Genomic DNA, 26,956 nt, shown 5'->3' on the forward strand with positions numbered 1-26,956 from the left:
TTCTTTCATACTGTATACAGTTTTCCTATGCCCCTTATACTTGAAAATCAGTTTGGTTGAATACAAAATGTTTGGTTGACCCTCCTCTTTAGCATCCTAAATCTGTTATTCCATTGTCTCCTGACAGTTGTTGTCTAAATGTATGATGATGGTAAGATTCTTTTCGTTTTAAGGAAAGTGGTCTGTCTGCATAATGACCAAAAGACTTTTTCTTTTTCCTTATTTTTTAAATATGGTAGTCTTACTATCACTGTGCATTTTGTCTTAGTGCTGATTATTGCCATGCTATTTCAGTATGCAGTATCACATATTTTTATTTTGGAATTTTGAATATTTTAGAATGTTTTCTTTTTCATTGCTTTGGTTGTCATTTGTGGGGGCTTTTATAACGTGTGTGGGAATTTCTTCTCTTCTATACTTGCGGCTTTCATCTCTTGGCTTTATTTCTCTTTGATTTTTAAATTTTATCTCCTAGTTACATTAAGATATTACGTGTTATTGTTATTAACTATACTATTACATCTAGTTCAGTCCTTGTGTGTGAAATATTTTAAATTTCAAATTATTTGTTAAGTTCTATCATCTCATTTCTGAGTTTTTTAATTGAGAGTTATGTTTTGTTATAGCCTCTATCATTTTATTAATTTAACATGTTTTACAGTATTAGGCAAAATTTTTCATCTGTTTTATAGATTGATCTCTCTGGCATGTTCTCATTAGTCTGTAGAGCCATTATTTTGTTCCTAGTTTATTTTGTCTTTTAATAGCTTTGTTTAGGACTCAGTCACAATTTCCTTTCTTCCTTCTTTTTATCTCCTTTTTGTTCCTTCTCTCCTGCTCTTACTTTCTTTTTCTTACTTCTTTTGTTCTTTCTTTGTTAATTGAGGCATAATTTATACAATAAAAATGTACAGACATAACTGAAAACAGTTCTGTTGCCTCAACTGTTTACCCCACACCTCTCTGAAGAGACAGTCATTGGTTTGATGTCTGTCAACATGGAGTAACTTTGTATATACTTGGGCTTCATGTAAATGAAATCATATGGCATGTGTGATTTTGAGTATGATGTTAGCTGTAGGCTTTTCACAGATGTCATTTATCTCATTGTGTAAGTTTACTTCTGTTCCTAGCTTGCAGAAAGTTTTTTCTTTCTGTGGTAATGAGTTGGTGTTGACTTTTTTTCATATTCTTTGTATGCATTTATTGAAAAGATCAACTGGTTTTTCTTCTTTACTCTGTTCATGTGGCATATTACACTGATTAGTTTTCAGATGTTGAAACAACTTTGTATTATTGGGATAAACCACAGATTGCATGACATATTATCCATTTTATAAATTGCTGTGTTCAGTTTGTTAATTAAGGATTTTTTATGTTCATGTTCATGTTTTATTTTTGTTTTATGTTCATGAACAATGTTGGTCTATAAATATCTTTCTTTTTTCTTTTATAGTATGTTTTTTTAATAGTATATTTTTTCAGTTTTGAATATCAACATCAGAGTAATGCTGGCCTCATAAAATGAGTTGGGATGTGTGCTCTCATTCTGTTTTCTGAAACAGTTAATGTCAAATTGGCATTATTTCTTCATCAAATGTTTGTTAATTCACCTGTGAAACAACTTAGAAGTATTTTGGAAGGAGAGTTTTTTATTACAAGCATATCAAAAATAATTTCTTATTTATTAAAATAACTTATTAAAAATTGAAAATAAATAGATGTAAGGCTACTTCTATTTCTATTTCTTTTGTCAGCTTTAGAAAATTTTTTTGTTCGAGGAATTAGTCCATTTCTTCTAAGGTGTTAAATCTATTAGCATAAAATTATGTATAATACGCCATATTATACTTTTAAGGTCTGTGTGATCTATAATGATGACCCTGCTTTTATCTGTGAAATTAACCACAGTTCTCTTTTTTTATTTATCAGTTTTGATAGGGGCTTACCAATTTTATTAAACTTTTCAATAAATCAACTCCTGACCTTCCTGGTTTTGTGTAAGGTTTTTCTATTTCCTCGTTTTATGATCTTGTTATTATTTCTATTTCTATGTAATCAAGTTTAATTCACTCCTCTTTAGCTTCTTGAGTTAGATATCTACCTGTATCAGTGATTTTATACCTTTTCTGTTTTAATATGAAGATTTTCAAAGCCCTAAATTTCTCTTTAATACTGCTTTATCTTCTTCCACACATTTTGATAGTTTATGCTTTTATGTTTACTCAGTTTGCAGTATTTTCTCATTTCTTGTCTGGTTGCTTTTTTACCCATAGGTTATTTATAATAGTTTTGCTTAATTTTCAAATTGGAGATTTCCCAGATATGTTATTTTTATTCAGTCATAATTTAAAGCTGCTGTGATCAGAGAACATGTTCTGGATAACAGATAATAAAACGCCTTTGAAATTTACTGAGACTTGTTTACGACTCAGCACACGGGCTGTGTTGGTGCTTTCATTGCTCTCATGCGGCCCACTGTCATGGGTTACAGTACTCTGAAAACCAGCTCAGCCCATTTGTTGATAATCTTTAAATCTTCCATATCTTTAGTGATACTGTTTTCCTGGTTCTGTCAATTATTGAGAGAGGGATATTAAAACATCCAATTATGATTGAGGTTTTGTCTCTTTTTCATTTTAGTTCTATATTTTTTGCTTCATGTATTTTGAAACTTATTAAATACATATGTATTTAGGATTGTTGTGTCTTCCTGATGTTTTTATTATTTTGAAATGGTGCTGGTAATATTCTTTGTCTTAAAGTCTGTTCTGTCTGATAATAAACAGCACCATGTCAGGTTTGCAATGCTTAGTGTTTGACATGCTTTTTTCCATTGCATTATTTTTTTCTTGTTCATTTTACATGAAATTGGCTTTACTGAACTTTTAGGAGAAAGAGATGAATGAGGATCGCTTTTCTAGGCTCACTTCTAGCTTCACATGAACACATACCGTCCATAATTTTCTCTCTTCCAATGTATCTGCATTTTCTATCTCCTTTGTCCTTGCATTTATCCTGCGCAATTTTAACTACTCCCAGCATTCATCTTCTCTCAGTGCAGAGCTCTGCCCTCAGAGGGAATTCCTCGTTGTTAGTACTGAGAGTTCACACAGCCTAGACTGCTCCCCGCCATTATAACAGATTCTTTCTTCTCTTCCATGCATTAGTGTGCATCAAGCCCTTCCAATTTCAGCTGCAGTTCTCAGGTTGACCCTTACACTTCTCAGGAGCACCTGCTTAGGATTTGGGGGTTCTCCTGTTTCATGGGGACCCCCTGTTGCTTCCCTCTTCCTCCCCCTGTACAGGGATGCTACTGGGCTTGTGCTGTCAGTGGTTTGTCCTACCCCATTGCGTTCTGAGGTTTGTGGGGATGTTGGACTCAGTGTTTTGTATGCCTTTTATTTTACTGTGAGCTTTTATTTTACTGTCTTAGTTGCTCTCTGTCTTTGTGTGGGTAGTCGTAAAAAATTCCAAAACAATTCTACTCCTGTGGCCATCTTTCAGAATTCTGCAGCTACTTTTGATTCCATTACAGAGCCTCATATTTGTACTTTCTGATATTTGTAGTAAAAGAAGTGTGGTGCTGATCTTTTACAGAAAGGACCATTTAGGGACCGAGACTAGAGAGTTCTTGATTGCTTGGTGACCTCTGGAGTTGCCTTTTGTTGTGATTGGTGCATTTGCTTAGTGTTAGAACTGCTATTCTTTTTACTGCTGGCTCTTTGTGTGCCAGGGTCATATTGAGAGGGCCTCACAGAACAGTCTGTGTAGAGAGGAAAGTCTCAGATAGGATGTCTGTCCTCTTCAGTGGTCCCATATCCCGTACGGTGGGTAGGGCCCTCCTGGTTCCTGATTTAGATAAAGGGGATAATTCAGAAAGGATGGCTCCTATCCCTACCACCCACCATCCAAATGGGTATCTTTCCTGTCATAGAAGTTTGAATTAGCTGAGTGCCGCCTAATGCTGGACAGGACTATATAACTGAAAATGCCTCTGGAATACAAGGTACCTTGATAACTTGTAGAAATTAACTGGCCTCTTATTTGCTTCATTATTTTTAAACAGTGCTTACACTTTATCCTGGGAATGAGGTGACTGAGTGCATTTGGGACAGCACTCACGATCCTCAGATAAGCCTTCACTCTGTGTCGCACTCCTGGGTGACACTTGTTCCGTCACCACAGCCACTTCCACAGAAATGGCTATGGACGTAGGTTCTCTTCATGGAGAATCATGCTATTAATTGGTTTCACACTTTGGGTTTAAGTCAGTTGTAGGATACTAACTTGTCTAACAAATTGATAAGGTTTTGCACAAAGAGCATTTTTAGGGAAAGATGCCTAACTCTTATAAAGCTAATACATGTGTTGCTATTTTAGTTTATAACTTGGAAGGTACTTTTAATCTTCATGACAGCCTTGAAAAGTAGGCATAGGCTCTACTTTATAGATGAAGAAACTGGAGCTCAGAAGTCATTACTTGCTTAAAGCTATGTGGGCAATTTATGACCGAGCCAAGAGGAAATTATCCAACAGAATAATTATCACTAGTGTCAGAAGCCTCTGTGCATGCCAGTAACTCAAAAATATCTACAGGGACCTCACATGAGTGTCTGTTAATAAATCAGTTCCAATTAAATCAATTATAATGTAGAGAAAAACCTTAGGAAATATGTATTTATATTTATTTCATATGCAGTATAAAATATGCAATATATATAATACAAAATAACATACAATATAAAATCAATTTGCATTAAAACATTCAGCAACACTTCGGGAATCCATTTTTTTCCCATGGGACTTTAAAACAATTGTTTACCATGAACTCTGTCTTACAGATGAAAAAAGCTGAGTCAAAGTGATGTTAAATGGTTTGCTCATATAGCTTGTCCAAGAGTCAGGAGTTATGTCCTGTGTCTCCTCGTTCTAAATCCTGCCTTCTTTCCTTTACACCGTGCTGCCTCATGGTAGAGCTTCTCAAATGCAAGACAGCTGGGTGGGTGACCCAGCTGTTACAACTTAGATACGTCTGCCCAGATGGGCTGGTTTGGTCTGTAATGATCAATCTGGGGAAGCATAAATATCAGAGAAGAATAAATGGATAGTGAAAGGATTTGAGACCTAATTTTAGCTAGCAGTCCATAAATGATCTTTAGGCATATAAGGAAGGTGACTGGCTTTCCCATGGGAAGTACTGTGTATCCTTACCAGTTTTAATAAAGCATGACCGTGCCCCCTGCCACTCTCCCTCCTGGCAGTCCTCAAACCGGCAGCACGTTCTGCAGGCACACTGTGTTGTCACTACCACAGCTCGTGGCAAACCGTGTCCACTTCACAGCCTGACTCTTTCTCAGGACTACTTGACTCCACTGTGTCATTTTTCCTGTTAGGCTAACTGGGGAGAAATATATAATTCCCAAGAGTCACGCATTTGATCAAATCAGTGCTGTCATCTCTCTTCAGAATCAACAGCTGGTACCCCTGGGAATCTTGCCGCTCAGAGCCAGCCATAAGGCACGTTTAAAAACAACGCACTAGCCACACGTCGGTAGCCCGCAGTTGGGGGGGGGGGGGGGTTCGATTTTGTCTGTGATGCTCGATCTGTTACTTTCTGAGCAGATTTATCCCACACGTCTCAGTTTTTCAAAGGATTGTCTAAAGGAGATTTTTTCATTTTATTTTTTCATAGTAGGGATTTGCAATCAGCTGTAAGACAAGCTGAATATGTACACAGATATGTGTAAGTGTGTGTATGTGTGTACACATATTTTTAATCAAACAATATGGCAAAATCAAGTTGCCTTAGAAATTTTCACTTCAGGGCAAATCAGACTTCAGCTTGTGCAGCAGAAACAGTGCCGGCTCTTGGCCAAAGGGAGAAAAATGGTTGGGGGAAGGGAGGTTGCCACATCTTTCTGAAGCAGCTCTGGCCACACACAGCTGCCCAGGCTCCCTCACCGCGACGCGGTCCGCTTCACTGGCCTGGTTCCCACTCTGGGTGTCGTTCACGGGCGTGCAGGGCTTCCGTTGTCATGGCTTTCCCATTTACTAGCTGCGTGCTCTTTGTCAGGTCGCCCTTGTGAAACTCTTCTGAGCTTCGTGCAGTTGTACGAAGCCTCGTCTGGAGACTGGCCCTGCCAGCCCGCTGTCCCAGGGCCGGCTGCCCCGCTGGTGTCCCCTCCGCGCCACTGCCCTGATCGCCACGGGAGCTGTGTTAGCATCTCCTGGCGCTGCTGCTGCTTTCCCACCAGCAACATAGGAAGCCAAATAGCACACAAGCAATACCACATACATGTAGAACACGGATCAGTTTGGGGGCAAAGGGCTGACATTTCACTTGTTCAGAGTCTAGAAAGAAAGTGTGTACCTACCACTTCCAACTTGCCCCAACCTGATTACAGGTTCCCTTCTGAAGTATGTCAGACACATGGTGATTAATCTTGAAAATGACTGGACCAGGGATAGTTACCAGTATACGGAGGGCTCTTGTCAGCTGCTAATATCCATCTCCAGAAACTCAAACATAAAACCATAAGACAACTGTTGTTGGTGCTGAGGAGTTTGAGTCCTCTTGGTAAAATAACTGTTTGAATGAAGTCAGCATTTGGATAAAGAAAGTATTTATTTCCCATATTGGAAAGTAACCATAGCTTTTGTGTGTGTGTGTGTGTGTGTGTACATGCATGTGTGCTTTGACAGCTTTTTGGAGACTGCAGCCTATTTCTTCATGAGACCAAAAATCGGAGAGAAGGAGGTGTCCCCCAATGCTTTCTTCAGTATCTGGCATGAATTCAGCTCTGACTTTAAAGACTATTGGAAGAAAGAGAACAAACTTATTCTACAAGAGAGGTAAGGTTTTTTTTCATTTACACAATGGCATTTTAAAACTGACCAATTAGGGGTGGCCACCTTTTACAGCCTGAACGAAAACCTAGGCCCTCAACCTGGGTATCAGGTCTAAGACGGCACTGAGGTTTGGCAGTATCTGGAGTTTGAGTAGAAGGGTCAGCACAATGACTGTGATGCTGCAAAAAGTATCTGGGGTGATGGTTTGCTGGCACCACTGTCTGTTAAAACAACCTCAGTGATGAGGAAACCACACAAAAGCAGATCATGTAATAAAGAGGAGCAGAAGAACCCTGCTGAGATGGCAAACCCACTCACCTCAGAAGGCTGAGAGCGAAGGCCGTAAGGCAAGATGAATCGGGTTTGTTGTTTTTGCTCCACTCAAGGGATATTGTCAGAATTTCACCGTTCATATCGCAATTTCTCCCAGGTGTCCCAAGAAACAGATGATCAATACTTTTTAAAAGATCGTTCAAGAGTCTTGTAGGATCATATCACATTCTAAAGTGCATCTTTTCAGGAAAGAAGGGAAATCTCTCCCGTCAGGTATATAAAGTAGAGTCCCTGTCACTTGACTGTGGAACTCGTAGAGACGCACTGCTGCGAAGTCAGGGAGGAAGCCGCCTGGCCCGGCAGCGTCCTCAGAGAGCTGGGCCTGAGGGAGGGTGAAAAGGAAACATCGCGGACACGGTAAACCAGACCCTAACGCCAAGCCAGTCAGCGCCCTTGCCAGCGCGCCGTCGCGAGCACGGGCTTTGCTGCAGAGCTTGGGAAACTTAGCTCTCAAGGGGCTTTGCTCACCACGCCACAGAAGCCCACCGTTCTCTGCTTATGGTCTTTATTTTGGTCTTGCTTACATACAAAACCACGATCACCTGCCTAGTTTTCACTTCTAAGTAGGTTCTGACACATCCTTAAGTCAGTGAAGTTAATGGCTGACACCCTGAGCGCGCAGAGTGCGCTAGGCTTGCGCTGCTTCATACGGTCGTTGCGATCCGAGGACGCTGTCAGAGAAGACGGTGCGCCTCAGTGCGCAGTGGGCGGGAGAAGGGCAGTCTGAACAGGAGAGCGCTTTGAACATTCACTCTAAAGATAATGAGCTTATTCTACCTCAAAATGCATCAATACGGGTTAACATAAAAGATGTGATTTTACTCAAAATCCATGCAGCTGGGGCAGCAGAGAGCATTGCTTAAACATGAGCACGTTTGGATCACTGTTCACTTATTTCCCACTTAGCTATGTAGTTCCAATTTTTTACCCAGCAATGCTCGCTCTGTTTGGAAAATGGTGAAGAGGAGCTTTTTTTTAACCTGGGCACAGTCCCTTCCTGACCCTCACTGGTTCCCCATGTGCTTCCTTTGGTCTGTAATCTCAACCTGTGCCGCAGGTACAGGGCCTGGGGCTCAGTCACACTCAGGAACACAAGTGAAAGATCAGCCTGTCGCTTTGCGCTGTGCCAGTGATCATTCTCACGATAGCTGACGTGAGTCCTAAGGAGAGTGGAGGGGGTGAGATTTGGGCATCGACTGCACAGGACTGATGAGGCTGTGGTCGGGGAGCTGCGGTTCTGAGAGCATCTACGTGAGCAGGTGAACGGCAGAGGCGGCGGGTCCTGTGGTCGTGGCTCCAGAGGTCCCAGCACAAGAACGCAGGTGGCCGTGCACCGCAGCCTCCCTTTACTGCGGAGCCAGAATGTAGCGTAAGCTGGTGAGAAGCCTCCTTGGAGGTGATGTGGGAACTGAGTCAGATGCACAGTCTGGACGTCATCTAACCTGTGCTGCATGAGACAGAGCTGTGTTTCTAGGTAACACGACTGAAAACAGTCCTGTATTTGATGATATTTTATCCACTGGACATGAGCAGAACTAGCTTTGCTTTGCTTTGCTAAGTATTTCCTAAAATCAGCCGGATTCTTTTTTAATACTTCATCCTGTGCTTGTCCTGTGCTAGAAAAATATGATGGGCTTTTTGGCTCACACTTGGTGACCTCACTTTAATTTTGGCAGTGATGTGAACTGGCAGGTTACAAGCGCCCTCCGCTGCATGCTTCTGATTTTTCTAAATCATTTGCTTTCAGTGAGGGGCTAAGGAGGGACACGAGGGAGCGCTTCTCTGCCCTTTGACTTCCGAAATAGATGATGTCTCTTGGCGAACAGGCTGCTTTGAAAAGCGAAACTGTTGGTCTAAATAGTTTGCAGGAAAACTTTGTCCCTTTCTTTAGTGGAGGACCAGCTACGCCATTTCCAGGAACAGTGCAAAATGAAAACATGTGGCCCCTTGCGCAAAAATTGTTGACAATTTCAAGATGGCAAATTGTTAAACCAAGTGCAGAGCGCTTCTGAGAGTGGGCCCTGTGTGCTGGCGCACACGCACGCCAGGAAGGCAACCTTGCCTTGGGGTAAGCTTGGTAGCGTATATACTCTGTGGGTAAGTGGAAGGGTATTGCAGGGGCGCTCCAAGTGCTGCCGGGCACCCGCAGGAGACGGGAGCGTGCTCAGCCACAGGGTTAAACCTCCGATGCACCGACGTCAGTGTGCGCAGCCGCGAGCAGCACAGACGCTTGAAGTGGAGTGCTGTTCCCCAGCCCAGTCGTTCCCTCCTCTTCTCCTATAATATGTATTATCTGCACATTTTAATAGTCAGTCCTACGCTGCCTGATGATACGTCTGCTTTTATTTTATACCGTAACTTTTCCGAGGTGTGCATTTCAGTCTTTGTTCCCCCGACACAGTGTTCCAGGTCTTCATTTTCAGTGTAGCGCTCATTGCCACTGGGCCACAGGGCTGCCCTCTCGGTTTCTCCGTGAATATTTGCTGATTTGACTTGTTACATCATCGTATTCGACACAGATACCGAAATAAGAACTTAGCCTAGTAAAGTCATGAACATGTTTTCTTACATAATTTAAGTTTATCATTGGAGATAATAAAAGCCCCACTCCAAATACCTGAAGCAAAGAGAGGGAGTATTTGTTTAAACAGTCAAACCACCGAAGGGCAGGCTACGACGTGCCTGTGGGTGCCTGAAGGCAGAAACTCCAGCTGCAGTTTGTGGGGGTCAGTCAGGCGTGCCTGCCCCTCTGCCTGCCTCTACCTGTCTTCTAAGTGTCCTCTCCTCCTCCTTCCTCTTCTCCAGTCCTTCTCTCTCTCAGCCTCACTCACTCTCTTTCCCCTTTCCGTGCCCTCCCTCCAACCTGCTCTGTGGTTTAGGCTAATTTCCAAGCCAGGACTTTTCTTTAAGGGTGGACCCATGGCCATGGGTCCCATCCGGGGCGTACACTCTCACAGCCCAGGAGAGAGCAATCCCAAGGAAGAACTCCAGATGAATCATGTTCATCTTTGGATCAGACACGGTGGCTGGAGGTGTGGGTACCATGGTTAGTTCAGCAGTTCACAAACCCAGTTCTGCAGCCAGAGAGGAGGGTTCCCGTGGGTGACAGTTTCCTTCTTGGCACTATCACTGGAGTTAGGGAAGAGCAGTTTCCCAAAGAAAGTAAACAATAATCTACCACCTCTAGTTCATTAAACCTTTAAAAATAACCTGTGTAAGTAGCAGAAGGTCTTAGCATGGTAGAAATAACCCAAAAGATAACACCATGGTGTGGATGAAATTTTCCTTTCTGATCAAGTTTTCCTTGCTCTAATTCGGAATTTCTACATTGAATAGTATCTTTAAGGTTGTAGATCCTCTGTAAAATTTCCTTATCCCATTATTCCTAATTGGTGTTTGATTATAGTGTGGTGGTAACGTATTTTCTGGCTTTTCCTGATGACTCATGTGATTGGGTAGATACGTTGCTTGAAGTGGTGAATTTCTATAGTCTGTTGAAAAGGTCTGCTGTCTTTCTAATCCATGGGGTGGAAAACACGAGCATTTCTGAGTTAGGTCTTCCCCTCACTAGCTCTAGTCATAGACAGTCGTAGTACCCTCGTCAGCAAAATGGAGGCAGTGGCTCTTGTCTTGCAGTGTTCCTGTGTAGGCTAATGAGATGATACAGAGCACAGTGTCTACATGCTAGATGCTCAATGGCTGTTTCTCCATCATTTAATATAAATAACACCCTGATCATGACTACCTACAAGGTAATGTAACATACAGACAAGGCATGTTAAGCATCTTAAGAACATATTCTGTAAATACAAGGCATTATTGCAATTCGGTTACTTTCTTGGTTAGGTAAAATGCCTTGATTCTAAGTCCAAGGGTGAACTTTTATTTGAAAATGTTAATGTAACCTTATTTACATTATGCTATATTCCTGTATTGATGCTTTAGACAACTGACCCATTGATTTTGTCACGAGTCAGAAAAAATTTTTTTCATATACTTGCAACTAGGCATATATAATTGGTAATAAACCCTTCTCAAAAGAAATCTAGACTTATTACTGAGCAAAACAAAACATGAAAAATAATTTTAAAAAACATCAGCTTAATTATATCCAGAAGATGGGGACCAGCTAACATTAACTCTGCCAAGCCTCTCCCAGGTTTCACAGAGCACAGCTTCGGTCTGTAAGGAAACGGGCAGTCCTCGTCTCTCACCTGCAGGAAGACACGAGCACCACTGGCCACTAGCGCGGCCCAGCGGAGCTTGGACAACAGGGCTGTGCTGCTTAGTACAGCGTGACTGTGAATAGTTGCTCTTTCCAACCCCGATGAAGGGAGTGTGGTCCTGGAGAAGACAGCGGGGGCCCAGAGCAGTTTCACTTCCCACTCTTGCTCTGTTGTAGCTGAACTCGGTGTTCAGGCGGAGTCTTCACAGAGAAGCGATCAGTGATCATTCCCTCAATCCGTAGTGAGTTTCATTAGGCACAGGAGACTGTCAGGTCCACTTGACGAAGGCCCTGTTCTCCTTGAGCTAACAGCCTAGCTCTGGTGTGGTGTATCGTGCAGGGGAAGAAATGAGGGGGCATTGGTTCTTCCCAAAATTCTTTTGACATGCAGCTTGGCGCCAAGCAGGAGTTGCACAGGCAGCCCTGGAGGGCGCGGCATTCTAGGTAAGAAAGACTGGCTCTGGCAACCAGGCCTCCAGACCCATAGTGTGCAGTGTGGCTTATCGTGATTTCATTTTTAGTCAGCTTAAGGCATTTTAATTTAATAAATCAGTTGTGACATTAGTAAGGGTTGTGTGTTTAAAGTGCTTTCTAACTTAATTCACTGGTTGACTTTGAGACAGGTAGTCTTTGATGAATCAGGAAAAAGTATAGTAACTCTTCGAACTGCATAAGCACGTGGCAGTCAATTCTGGATTCAGCCCAGCTGAAAGCTGTGACTGGAGGAAAAGTGTCTGAATGCTTGGCCTCAGCAGATGATGCATTAACCTGAAGAGCACCTCACACACTGTTAACACTCCTGTTTCCCTAAGTTCTATTCAAGCGAGCTGTATGTTCAGATTTAAATATGATGTTATCAGAGTAGAAGGAAGCAACCACATTGGTTTATTATCATGTAGTAATGTACTTGTGGGACACCTAAGTGAAACTGCCTCTTGGACTGCTACTTGGCATTGTTGCTTTGGAGCAAAAAATGAATTTGACCAACCATTTACCCCTTTAATTCAGGCATCAATTTCTAGAGAAATGACCCATAAAAAAATCCTCTTCCTAGTTCTGACTCCTACAAGCTGAAGCTTTGACAAGGCAATTGACAACAAGAGGAACAGACTAGTTGCAAATGGAGCCTGCGAATGTGTAGGGAATGTGAGCTACACTCACTAAAGGAATAATTCATGTTCATTAAGGTGTAATAAGCAATTAAATTCATTAATTTATTAATTCATTCAACAATTAATTATGCCCTACTGTGTGCTGGGCAAATTTCCTCTAGTGGATCTTACTTTCTAGCTAGAGTAGCAGACAATAAAAAAGTAAACACATTTTTAAATTATAGGTTGAAATTAGTACTGAGGAAAATAAACAGTGAACCAGTTTTGCAGACTAAAAAGCAGAAAAGTTTCATTTAGAAAGTGTGGTCAGAGGAGGCCTTTCTGAAGAGGCAACATTTCTGTGGACACCTAAAGAATCTGAAGGCTTGTGAAGGGGCAGGGTGGTGAGCCCGCCAAGCAGAGATGTGGGAAGTTCAAGACAGCACAGCCAAAAAGACCGCTCTCTTCTGTAGTTCTAGTTTTATACTGACTACAGTTCACATCTTATTCAGAGAGCCATGTCAAGAATTCCTCCTAGAAATTACAATCAAGAAAATGTAGTGATGGTTTTGTTTTTCCGGGACAATCTTACATTTTCAGAGATGAACCTCACAGCCTGTTGTGTTTCCATTAATCCTTTTCCTTGAATAGGGTTCACAATTTGTCGGGTTACAGTACTTCTCCCCAGGATCTGGTAAAATACATGCACCCATTTTTCTAAATAGTTTCTCTTATCAAAACCCATTTTAAACTGTCACATTTTGTATGCTCAGAGTTTTAAGAAGAGTCAGTCTTTTAGAAACAAATGCTTCTAAATAAATAGTAATAAATATAAATTACTATAATGAATGTAAATACATAAATATACAAATGTAAATACATAAATTTAAATAAATATGTACATATTGGGGGAGGGTATAGTTTAGTGGTAGAGTAAGTTTTTAGCATGCCCAAGGGCCTGGGTTCAATCCCCAGTGCCTCCATTAAAATATATAGATAAATAAGTAAACCAAATTACTTCTCCCCCCCCAATTATTTTTTAGTTTTTAAATGTACATGTAAATAAACAAGATTTTGTCAGTCGTGTTTCATCATCTCGTTTGCATTGTGATGATGCCACACAGCAATGCTTAACATTGGAGCTGAGGAGGTTGCTGTCTGTCTGGATCTCAACTTCAGGGCTGCCACATTGGTGTGTTGACCCCAAGCAAGTAATTTGACCATTTAAAATATTCAGTTTCCTCATCATAAAAGTTGGGTAACGGCAATATTTACCTCGTAGGGTTATTCCGAGATGTGTGTGAAGGTTTTGTTCTGTTTGAAGTGAGATCAGGGTCGGGTCCATCCTTACCCGTCGTCTTATCCTCATCTACAGCCATTCCGAACCTGTGGGGAGGGTTCTTCGGAGGCAGCTCATCCATAATCATGTCCTGTGTTTATGGAACATTAGACAGTTGTCAAGGAGATTCAGACTGCAGGGGGTTGATTTGCTTGGGTTTTCTTAAGAAAAAATGATTCCCCTCTCACCCACATATACTTCACAGTTCCAGGAGGCACCGCTACACGTCATCTCTGCTTGTCGGCTTTGTGCTCATGGGAGGAATGTATTTGTGGATTTTAGAGCACAAGCATGGAACATACATATCTCACTGTCAGGGAATCCTAGATCTTTTGTACTGACTGTTTCTCAAAATGGAGCCCGTCTTGTTGACGTGGCCGACTCGCCCCACTGAGGGGCGTGGAGCGGGGCGGGGCGGAACGCAGACTACGCCGGGGGAGGCAGCCGTGGCGGCGCTGTGTCTCAGCGGCTGCACGGTGAATGCTGGTGGTGATCGCTGGGCTGGCTCTCAGCTGGTGGTCGGGACCCTCGGCCCTCAGCGCCCACACCTCCCAGGGCAGGAGCCAGGCTGCTCCCAGTGGGCGGAGGCGGAGCCGGCAGGAAACGAACCCGACTTTCCCAGATGCTTATTTAGACCAAATTTTTAGTGTTTACTGGCAGAAAAGTGGCTTTCCTTCTCATTTGATTGAATGATGGGAGCAAATCTGTCTTGATACGGTTGCGGCCAGCCTGGTGTTTGCTCTAAAAAGTAGCTAAAAATTACTCTGCCTGCAGGCTTACAGGGACGTCCGGCTTCTTTTCTCTGTGTCAGTGTAGAACCCTTATTCATCTCATAAACTACCATTACGTTTAATCACACTGAACTTTTTGAATATGTTTGCCGGAGTCTGGGGCTTGGGGGAGAGCACAGAGAAAAATACATCTTTAATAGAGAAATCAGAAACCACTCCTTTGTTTAGAATAACCTTTAGTGTAAATGTGTCCAGATATATTAAGGACACAATTTGAGAAACTTTTCATTTGTTTTGAAAAATACCAAATAAAAATAATAACTGGAATTTAAACTAGTTTTTGTAATTATAGTTGACATGCAATTATTACATTAGTTTCAGGTGTACAACCTAGTGATCCAATATTTTTATGGATTATGCTGTTTCAACAAATTCTGTGATAATGTATATTTTTTATTCTATCACCTTCCTCTGTCTTCTTTCTAATATAAACCTTAAGGATATTCTCAGTCTCCTGGACTCAAATTTTCTATGCTTAATAACTTCTAAGCTTACTATATTAAAGCCAAATGAAGCTGTTAAAACTAAAAAATTTTACATGTAGGGAATAAAAAAAATCTATAGATGTATTGAAATCTATTTACTTTTTCTTAGGTTACATTTATAACTTTAGTTTTAGAAGAGAAATTTAATATTAGAGTTTTCTTTAAATTTAATTTTAAGCTTTAATTCACAGAGATGTTATGTTTTCCTCCCATCACTTTTGCCCAGGACTTATAAAAGAGGGATATTCCATAGTCACCTTCCTCACAAAATGCTTTGTCCTGTAGGTGATCACAAAATCTGTCGGTACCAGTTAATGGCGTCACATTCTTTTCCCTTGTTAAGCTGGAATTTCAGGTTTCACATTCATTCCAGCACTACTTTCCATCTTTACAAACAAGCTGCTGAATGAGGAGGTTGGGTGGTGCAGTAGGACCAGCTTCAGAATCTTAGAATCATACCGTCAGCCGTTCAGAGCTGTCGAGCCCTGCCTGTCTGTAAGTCAGACGTCTGGCCTCCCTGACCTTACAGATACAGCTGTGAGCCCTCAAGTATGTGGGAGGTGCGGAGTGAGGGGGAAGCCCTGGAGAGTTGAATTGACTGCCTCCAAGTCCAGGAACACTATCTGTTTAGCTGGGACTGAACTCGGAGTGTTACTGCTTTAATTTGAGGCTCGTTTAAATGAGCTTAGTTATCTGGTTTCCCCCTGCTCAGAGAAGATAAGAATTTCTTAAAGAAAATAGAGTCTCTCTACGTAAGGCAGGTGCGCTGGCACTGGGAGAAGTGGTCACAACCTGCCATCCTAGGAACAAAGAGAAGACTTTAAAACTGTCTACGAAGTCAAGTCCCACAACGCTACGGTGCTGGGTCAGCACATGGGCAAACTGCTGTCCGCGCTTTAGCTTAGAGGGTGGCCTGTGTCAGCGCACAGCAGTGATGAAGGTGCCGTCAAGTAAAAGCTAAATTCCTTACATGTATTTAAGAAAGAGAAAAGTTTAATTTTTTCAAAAATACTATTCAGAGTCGGTCAAAGATTGGTCTTTGTCGGGAGCAAGATGCCATTTTCTGGGCATCACTCATCCATTTTTCTAACTCTCTGACCAGTGCCAGAACAACAGTTAACAGCAAAAATTGTTTGCTCAAACTCATCACCTACTCTGCTTAGCAAACCTGATTCCCTCTGTCTTTTGGACAGATTTCCCATAACTAAATTCTCCCTTAAAAGATAGAGGAATGCCTCATTTTTTTTTTATTACTTTTGGTCTTCTGAGGGGTAAGTGCACTTTTGAAATGTATTCAGCACACTGTTGTATGTGAAGTTTCATAGACAATAAAAGATACTACACCAAAATTTAACATAAACATCAAATTTTATAGCCATAATATACTGTTTAGTCTCCTCCTATTCAGTCTCTGCTTTCTGTTACTGTTTTTCCAAAACCACCAGAAGTGATGAGCGAAGTTTTCATCATTGTTTTTGTTCTTACTTTCCTTGTGTGATCTAGACTGCTGATCAGAAGTAGCAGCTGTTAGAATCAGCCTACCAAAGATACCATTTGAAAAATTTCCACTTCCCTTTTTAGTTCTCTAATAAGAAAAACCCTTGATTACCGAATGTCCTGGCAGCCCCCGTTGTGTGAACGCAGCCATGTTTAAAAAAAAAAAAAGCGTGTTTAGGACTCACGCCCAGTAGCTCCGTCTGCACGCCTGCCACGGACCCGTCCCAAGTGGACGGTAAACAGCGCAGGCGAAGGATGGGCTCCTTCAGCCACGCCCTGGCTTCTCCTTCCTCGCGGCGTCTGCTTTCTCTCTTCGGAAACGCAGTACCAGCCCTCTTTTCACTCCTTTCCAAATAGGACATGTTGGTCATTTTTATTTGAAACGTTATCGTCACCGTGCCTTTTCACTTCGTATCTAGTTATTGAAATGAACACCTTTTTCCTACTCAGTTTAAGAAATTTTAGGCATCGTTGAATGAGGGGCGAGGCAGGAGGGGAAGAGGCTACTCAGGCCTGAACACGTGGCTGGCGAGCTCCCCCCAGACGCCCAGGTGGAGGCCCAAGTAGGAAGCTGCTCATGGCCCTCCCCACCCGGCTTCCCTCATTTTTCTCATTCCTACCCACTCTGGTAGAGTATCTCACCTCCAGGGGTGCGTTCTTTTTTCCTGCCTAAAAGTGTGGGGAAAACGTCAGAATTTTGTTGAGATAAAATTCCAACAAGGTTTGCTAGGAAGCCTAAGAGGGCTGGGGCCGGGGCCCTGGGGTGCATGGCGTCGCTAGAGGGGCGAGCAGGTGCGGCTGTCTAGGGGCACCGCGTGGCTGCCCGGGCTTCAGGGCGACTTCCTGGCTTTCAGGGCGCTGCCTCTCGAAGTGGTGCCCACGGGCCGCCTACAGCAGATTCTCCTGGTGCCGCTTCTAAACGCATCCCAGAGGGATGCAACCAGGAGGGAGAAAAGTGGGCCTGGGAACCGCATTTTAACTAATTCACCGTGATTCTCCTGCTCCCAGATTTGAATCCTGTTCAGGATTCTGGTGCTCAGTGCTTCCACGTCCCTAATCACTGATGTGTGCGTGCCTAGAGGTGCGGAGGATGCAGTGACTTCTCACTGAGGCATGAACCAGAAGGCGGGCGTGGGCTCTGGCCTGAGTGCCGGGGGTCCTGCGGCAGCAGAAGGGAGACACGCTCCCCGACTCCCCAGCCCTGCCCAGGTTACTCTGTAGCGCTCTTCTCTCTCTCCCCAGTCCCATTTCCCCTTCTAACACAGGTATGGAAAATTAAGATTTCTCTTTGACATAAAGCTCACCTGTCAACCTGCTCCGGAAGGATTCCTGTAACCCCTCCCGCCAACCCCAGGAACCTCCCGGGGCCACAGCTGGGCTTCTGCCGACCCAGGTACTCATGCTCCACAGGCCAGTGGGATTTGCTGGTGGCTGTTGGTCTCACTCCTTTAGACGCTGGATTTAACTGTCCTCAAAGTCAAGCTGAGCCCAGTGCCTGACCTCCATAATGACCATCACAAGAACGGCCCAAGAGACCTGCCAGGGTTCCCTGAGCCACGTTCTCTTTTCACTTTTATTGTCTCTGCTGTAAGGAACAGCTGGATTTGTTTTTGTGTAAAATCAAATGTTTGTATTAGATTCAGCTTCCTGTGATACTTCTAAAAATGTGTTTTAAGAGCAAAATAAGTAAGATAGTGGGAAAATTAAGATGATCTTAAATAAGGTGATTTAAATACTTGCAAAGTAGATTTTTTTAAAAGTCACAAAATGCTTTAAAGAGTTCCTGGTAAATTTAAGAGGGGATCTATTGGATTTTGGCTAAGTGCTAACAAAAGAAAAAAAAAAGAGATTTTCTTAACTCCTTGTCCAAATAGTTCAACTTGTATTTACTGGTAGTTATTTCAGAGGAAGATGGGAGCTCTGCAATCTTTAGTCTGTTATAAACAAAATGTTTTTGTATTCAAATGTTTGGAGAAAATATTAAAGGCAATTTATGGCTTGGGAAGAAAGTAATACAAGTGGTAACAATGGAGTATCTTGTAAATTGTCATCATTTTCTGAAATTACTAACAATATCAACTCAGCAGGTATTTTACATCCAAAAGGAATTACCTTCATTTGTCATGCTTTAACGTTAAGTGGTGACAGTAATCCGACAGCTGCTGCACTAGGTGATTTGTTTCATTCTGTTTAAAAAACAGGCATTTATTCAGCTGTATAGGAGATGAATTTTATCATTAGAATGTTTGCCATCAGGCTCAAGAAATAGATTTATAACCCATTTCTTTCAGGAAATAGGCTTCAAGATATACGTAACACAAGTCTTTTATTAAGTCATGGCCTTTTTTAGTTTCTCCAGAAACACTATTTTTAATTCCCAATGAAAATCACAATAATAATAGTAAATTGACCTAATAGGTTATTTTCTTTCTTATGGCCCCTCTTTTTATTAAGAGAATTCAAAAAAGAGAATTCCAGTTTACTGATTTCTTACTATTTATTTAGTTAAAGCAATCATTCATAACTTTTTATAGTATTTTATAATTTATAAAGAACTTTTAAAACTTTTGATCTTGGCAACAATGCTGTGTAGTAGTAATCGTGATGCTGTTATATATTACTGAGCGCTCTGACTCTCTGAGAGAATGCAAAGGGCAGTGGTGGCAGGGCGTTAGCCAGCATCAAACAGCAGGGCCAGAACTGAATGCAGAACTTAGCTTTTAACTGCACCTCTGGTAAACTCAATACTGTTTTCCTTGAAGTGTTTAAAAAAAAATCCTGCAAGTGTTAAAACATTATTATTGCTCACTTTTTTCTGTTTTCAAATGACTGGTCCCCACGCTTAATGTAGCTCAGTTTTTTAAAAAACTGTCCCAAGTATTCATTGCACGACTTTCATGCATGGATACACAGATTACATAAATCATTTTAAATAAGCATATGAGTTTTTATTTGATTCTGTGTATTTACATAAATCAGAAGTATTAAAATAATTAATAGTGCCAACCCTATTTATGTAATAGACCCAGTCTCAGCACCTTCACCTGAAAATGAAAGATATTTCTTTCCTTTCCTTTATATAGCTCCTTTAATATAGGATAAAGTGTATTCCTAAAAATGTAAACTATTTGTGTACCAGTCCATTCAACATCCTTTGATTCCCCTGGATGTTAAGAACCCCTGGGTGACCTCTAGCTCTAATATTCTGTTTTTAAGTCAAATGTCAGATAACATTCCTGTGTATGTGGTATTATTTTCTCTAATAAATCAAATCCTTAATAAGTTGACACTTGCTCACCTACTATAAGGTGGATTATAGTGATCTTTGAAAGACTTTGCTTAAATACATGTGTCTTCTCCCCACCCAGAGTAAAAGAAGCTGAAGAGGTGTGTAGGCAGAAAAAGGGAAAATCACTTTATAAAATAAAACCAAGGCATGACTCTGGAATTGTAAGTATTTAACTATTCTGTTTTTTAACTTGTGATTTTCTTTGGCTTTTAAACACTGTTTTCTCAATATATACAAACTCATCTGATAATATCTGAATTATTTTCCTCGTAAGTCTGAATGAACAATGAGCTTCTGACGTGAATCCCCTTGTCCTTATGCCTTTAATCAGGCCCCAAAGGCTAAGGGAAGCTTGATGTTCAGCATTAGAAGCTTAAGAATTAAGATAAATCCACTAAGGGGTGCATATAGGCAGGGGTGCGTGTGCTGGTGGGAGTGGGGGGCAGCCTTTCACTTTCATCAGCACACACGGAGCACAGCACGGCACAGCTGTTGTAACTGGATGAGCACCACTGGGATCTGAAACATGATGGGAAGTGCCAGGTGCAGTGATGTCCTCTGCTCAGACCTGGCCCGTTCCCGTACACGGCGCCGCAGCACTGAGGCTTGGCAGCCGTCAGCCAGCAGACGGAGTGTAACCAGCTGATGTGAGCCTCCTCTCTGCCCACTGCTTCAAAATAAAATGCCAAGTCGGGCACCCGGGGAGGGAAGGGCTGGTGACAATGAGGAGTTTTCCCTTACGGTACTGTCAATGTTTTGTTGAGTGTTTTGAGGGATTATCACTTGGTGTCACGGAGTAAGTAACCGATGCTGTTTTAAGTAAAAAGTTGGGCTAGGCCTTAGAATAGGAGCATTTTGAATCAAATTAGTCTAATATTGTCTAAATGGGAAAGATATTAAAATAACCCAAACTGGAATGTGATTAAACAGCACTGTTTAGACAAAGGTAGAAATTGTATCTTCATTTAAAAGATATCTCCCCTTCAGGTTCTCTGTATCAAAAGCTTGTCTAATGACAAGTATTGTGTTATGGTTTGGTTTATGTTCTGTCTTTTTGATTAAAGTACAATCTTCAAGGTGTATAGAATGAGAAGGAATAATTATTAATTAGTTAACCACAGTTACACTATTGTAAGGCTAGAAGAGAATTAAATCACATAAGCCACGGAATGAAGCATCGATGCAGTTTTCATGTGTGTGCCTTTGCACACAGGATTGACAATGAGAAAGGTGAGTTGGTACTCATTCACATCGACTAAAAGCTAAATTATAAAGAATTTTTCTCAAGTGAATATTTTAAAAGATAAAACAGATTCTACTCATCTTTTTTTTTCCTGTATGAACTGATAGATCTTTAACCTTTTCTTGGCGTTTGATCCAAATGAAAGAGATCTCGTTTGGGCTATATTGTAAACTCCATACATTTCTTAAAGTTCTTTCTAACGGTAATTCTTTAATCTGCTGCATTTATTTTCAGAAAGCAAAAATAAGCATGAAAACCTGAACAACAAAAAGCAGAATGAAAATGAGTCACTGCAACCACTTCCACAAAACTCTTCCGACCTGAAGGCGAGAAGGAAACTCATCATTTTGATCACTTCTCTTCTTGATCTCCTGCATAATCTTTGTGTTTTCCAGACAGTTCACTGAATGTTGAATTTTACAGTACATTCATACAAAAATGCGAAAGCAGTAGACCAGTGCAGAATCTGCCACCTTTTCTTTCTGTAGACGTGTATGGTATTGTGCCGACAGACCACGACAGCATGTGCAAGGGGCAGAGTCTGCACTGATCTGAACATGCTAGACAGTAACCCAGCATTTACTTACGTGAGAATACTCCTCCTCACAGCAAAACTCTTTCCCTTCCACTGACAACCGGCACTCCGCATCACTGCATTTAGATTTATGGTTAAATGTTCTTTCTAGTGAATTGTTTGTATCAGTTTCATGTCTACCTATAAATTTTCTATTTTAAAATTTAAGTACCATTTATATATATCATAGTCAAGGCTTTCCCAGCTTTGGTCTCTGTAACTATGTATTTGTGAAAGAAGATTATCATTTTTTTTTACTCATCAGATAATGACTAGAAAAACTGTAGCAAAAGGAAAACTCTTCCTAGAAAAACTGTAGCAAAAGGAAAACTCTTCCTATAAATCATTTCAAACAGGCAGGAATCAGAGTTTTAAGTTTAATGAGGACTTTTATCAGATCACGTCCTTTGGGACCCTACATAAAGCCAATCTGCAACAAAGCTAAATTAAACCAAAGGTGTGCCTCTCTGTAACTTTGACCATTGCCCTTCACAAAGAAAATGACACAACACTTTGAATGAATTTAAATAAGTGATGCTCATGAAATTGCCAAACATGACTATTGACCAAAAAAGAGTAAATTTTGGATGGATTGGCATCTACCTAGAACTTGTTCATTAAACTCAGCTGCCTGAATATTTTGACATGGCTGAGGTTGTCTTTATGTGTTATGGCAGTTGATTAAAAGCTATAAAATGAGTGTGCAAAGATTTATCATCTGAAGGAGCCTAGGAAAAGATTTCATTTTATTTTACTTTAGAGGAAAAAAGGAAATCTTCCACTGTTTCTGAGAATATTTTAAAGTCAGCTCATGGTGCATTGTGATGGTTTTGTCTAACATTAATAGTTTTTTTTAAAAAAATTCTTTTAATGATATTTGTTGGGGTATGCTTACAGATAAAGGGGAGAATTACTGCTACTGCCAACCGAGTATGGAAAGCAACTTGAAAATCTTCTCATAACTATGTTTGTATTTATGTAAAGTATGGTCTCTTACCTTTCAGTTTGTAGTTTAAGTGCAAAGAAACCGTAGTGACTCTGGTTGTTGTTTTATAGTCTTCCTGTCTCCTTCAGTCCCTCCAGTGTGTATATCACCATTCTTCAATGATATAATAGGGCATTTAACAAAGATCGCTATGTGCAATACTGTATTTAGTGTTTCTATTTTTAGTGTTTCTAGGACGTTAATTTATATGAAAATAAAATGAATAATAAAAGAGTTCTATGCCTGTTGTGTATGTTATCACCTAAAGATACTTGGAAAATGCAGCCATCATATTTAACACAGTGGGGAAATATGTTAGATCGTCTTGGGGCTTTTTTTAAAGTTCTTATTTCAGGCTTAACAGTTGTTAGTAGTTAAGTATTTGATGAATGCTGGGTTTTAGAAGTAAAATAATCATTCTGCTACATCAAAACATAGTTTTTTTAAGTTTGTATTTTCCTTATACAATTTTAAGGAAGACGTATTTCCCACTTATTTGAGAAATCTTATTTCTAAAAGTTACAAATTAGATGATACAAAAATATCATCTAAGTGGTGAAGGGTTACTGGAAAACGAAAAGGCAAACGAGAACATGGGGCACAAGAGATGGGGACAGAAGCAGACATGGAATAAAAACTAAGCATTATGCTGATAGAAAAGTATGGAGTTTCTTTTTCTTCACAAATAATCTTCGCAGTTAAGTCTGATATTGAATTTTTCAGTATAAACTCTTTCATCACCTGTACATGGCTTGTGCCAGCCAAGGCCTGGTCCAAGGGCAGAGTGGTTAAAAGAGGGTGCATGATGACAGACAGAAACTAAACTTCTGGTGGTGTGCATGCTGTAGTGTGTACAGAAGTCAAAATACAGTGTTTGTACACATGAAACATACTGTTGTAAACCAATGTGACTGCAATAAAAATAATTTTTAAAAATGAAAAAAACCTGAATATAAAGTTGGAGGAGAATAAGTATAAAGCAATTAAAATTCATTATAATATCCAATTCAAAGAGTGCAAAATGGGGGAGGGTGTAGCTCAAGTGGTAGAGCACATGCTTAGCATGCATGTGGTCCTGGATTCGACCCCCAGTCCCTCCTCTAAAAAAAATAAATGAACCTGATTACCTCTCCCACCATCCACTAAGGAGGTGCATATATGGGGGGAGGGGTGCTGGCGGGAGTTGAGAGCTAAAGAATACAAGATGCTAAATCTAGAGGGTAAGTGCGAGTTAGACAAGTGACCGGGGGACAGAGAACTCTAGCAGGAAGAGCAACTCCTGAGTCTGTATCCCTTTAACTGGCTTCATTTTCTTCACAGTGCTTTTCACCACCTGATAACACATAGATGGTTGTAAGTATGTAGTCAATCACCTGCTCAAATTTAAATTGACACTTTTTTTCCCTAAGTACTAAATCTGTAACATTAAAAGCAGTACATGGCGCTCAATAAAGATGTATTGATTCAGTGAGTAAATAAGTGAGAGCGAGAGAAGGTAAAAGTTAGGGAGTGAAAGGGAGTGAGAAATCCCTAACGTGCGCTGTACATCCAGGCAGCTGCTTCTAGAAGATGGAGGCTATTGATCAGGAACTCAAGAGGTTGCAGTTCTGGAGATTTAAAAAATGATGGAGGAGCTGTCTGCATTCAGGTGGTTGTCAAAATTGCCTAGGGACTCAGGAATAGATTTTTTTTTTTTTAAGTCTGAGGTCATGTTGAACCAGTATTTAAAACATTTTAAGTAAAGTCAGCCAGAAAGAGAACGAAAAATACCATATGATATGATATCACTCATGTGGAATCTAAAACAAAAAGAGAAAGAAAAAGGACATTATGAGCTCATCTACAAAACAAACAGACTTGCAGACATAGTTAACAATCTTATGGTTACTGGGGAAAGGGGGTGGGAAGGGATAAATTTGGGAGTTTGAGATTTACAAATAATACATAAAAATAGATTTTTAAAAAAGTTTCTGCTGTATATATACCACAGGGAACTATGTTTAATACCTTGTAATAACCTTTAATGAAAAACTATGAAGACAAATGTTATGTATATGCATGACTGGGACACTGTGCTGTACACCAGAAACTTGACACACTGTAACTGACGGTACTTCAATTTAAAAAAATAATAATAAAATAAAATAAAATAGAAACAAAAATAGAGAGGTCACAAAAAGAACCTCATGAAGATTAACCAGGGAACTAAAAGCTGAGAACCACAAAGATTTAATATTGCAAAGGTCAAAGTAAATTGGCACTTGGAAAAAAATAATGACATTTTCCTATTGCCCTTCAAACTTACTACTATTGTAAATAACAAATTAATAAAATATATGTAATGACTTTTTCAACATTCTATTTTAAATTCTGCTTTGGGGAAGCAGTGTAGAAAAGAGATTTCAAACAAGTTCTAAAGTCCCATTCCTGTGTGGCTGAGTAAGCTTCCAAGAGACCAACCCTCCCACCAATAGAAACTATAAACGCTGAACAAAATGTGTAAGCAACCACTTGAAGGCTCTGAGAGTGAACAAAGGAGGCATATTCTGGGGTGAGGGGGAGTTGAACAGGACGAGAATGGCCCGGGGCCTGAGGCCAGCTTCCGTAATGGTGCTGCACACAACAGCTACAACCTCCCACACAAGCAGTCCTTTTCCCCAGAAGACAGGGGGACAACGTCTTTAAAGTCCCAGGGCAGGAGAGACCCTGTCAACCAGAAGTCTATATCCCAGGAAAACACACTTCAAGAATGAAGGTGATATAAAGACACTCAAGTATTTGTCAGCAGCAGGCCTGTATATTAGAACCTTAAAGAAAGTTCAAGTTGAAGGGAAATGATACCAAAGGGAAACATGCATCTTCAGGAAGGAGTAACCAGCACTGGAAATGGTAAACACATAGGAAAATATAATTTCTTTTAAACACTGACAGTTTAAAGCAAAACATATATAACATCTTGAAGAGTCTATAATGTTATGTAAATATAATATATGAAGCAATTGTAAAGGGTAGCACACTGTTGGGGGGAATTACAAGATTTCTACATTTTTATATGAAGCAGTGTAATATTTACTCTAAGCAGACAGTGAAGAGTTAAGAATGTGTACTCCCTTAGTGTATAGTACAACCCTTAGGGCAGTCACAAAAACGTAATGGAAAGAAACATAGCTAAAAACCCAATGGATGTAGTAAAATGGAATTTAAAATATATTTAAATAATTCAAAAGAAAACAGGAAAGAAGGATTGGAGACAAAATCAGAAGGGACAAAGGACAAACAACAAGATGGCAGCCTTAAGTATAAATTTAAAGTAATTACATGTAAATGGACTAGATACACTGCATAAAAGACAGATTATCAACTACTTTTTTAGAGGTGAGATTTTGCTGTCTACAAGAAAAACACTAAAAACACTTAAATTAGAAAGACAGATATAGTCATAAAATCTGTATGTATTGATAACAGCTGTAGAATAAATGAAGTAAAAATCAACAGAATTAAGGTAGAAATGACCACTTTCATCATCACAGTTGGGGGTTTTAACACTCCTTTCCTACCAACTAGTAGAACTAAACCACCAGTCAGAAGGAGAGAGCCGAGCTTGGGAGCCGGGGAGGGGGAGCGGGGAAGGAGAGAGGAACCCGTACAGGGTAAAGGGGAAAACACGCTCCATTTACAGAGGGAAGCAAGCCAGGCTCACCACCGGAGACGTGGGACCAGAGTGGGGGTCACCAAAGAGCGAGAGTCAACTTACAACAGCTACAGTGGATGCCCTAGAAAATGGCAAACAAAGCAGCACGTGTGTCACGGCAGGAAAAGGCAGGGAAAGCCCAGCAGAGCAAACTGGACCAGCCCACTCGTTGGCCCATGTCTACACCTGCAGTATCTCCGATATCATTGTCACACAGGAGCCCAGTGCCACCAAGAAGACTGGTTCTGGACTAAGACTGGCACTGTGGAAAGGAAAAAAAATGACTAAATATAGATAAGGGGAGAAAAGAGTGTTGAGCATCCTCTCAAAACAAATCTACAAACACTTCCCAAAGCACGTGAGGAAAATGGTCAATGAGAAAGAATAAATCAACTCAATAAATGGAAATGAATTCACCTTCAAAAACGCAAATAGAGCAAAATGTAAATGGTTTAATAATAATTATGTTTAGCACCTGCAAAGAATTTGAAATATAAAGCCTCTGAAACAGAAAAAAATTATATATAAGTGAATAATTATAGGTGGACACAAATTAAGAGA

At 40.6% G+C, this 26,956-nt stretch overlaps 1 protein-coding gene across 1 annotated transcript in view; it reads left to right on the forward strand.

The window, feature by feature from the left end:
• Positions 1 to 22,938, forward strand: part of FMN2 (formin 2) — a 285,581-nt gene extending 262,643 nt beyond the window's left edge. The window contains exons 16-18 of the mRNA XM_031460837.2: positions 6,706 to 6,855; positions 19,982 to 20,063; positions 21,380 to 22,938. Coding sequence (XP_031316697.2) covers positions 6,706 to 6,855; positions 19,982 to 20,063; positions 21,380 to 21,406 — 259 coding nt within the window. The 3' untranslated portion in view covers positions 21,407 to 22,938. The remainder of the gene's footprint in view (positions 1 to 6,705; positions 6,856 to 19,981; positions 20,064 to 21,379) is intronic.
• Positions 22,939 to 26,956: the final 4,018 nt, after the last annotated feature.

This window comes from Camelus dromedarius, chromosome 8 (assembly GCF_036321535.1).
Source record: "Camelus dromedarius isolate mCamDro1 chromosome 8, mCamDro1.pat, whole genome shotgun sequence".
NCBI classification, from domain to species: domain Eukaryota; kingdom Metazoa; phylum Chordata; class Mammalia; order Artiodactyla; family Camelidae; genus Camelus; species Camelus dromedarius.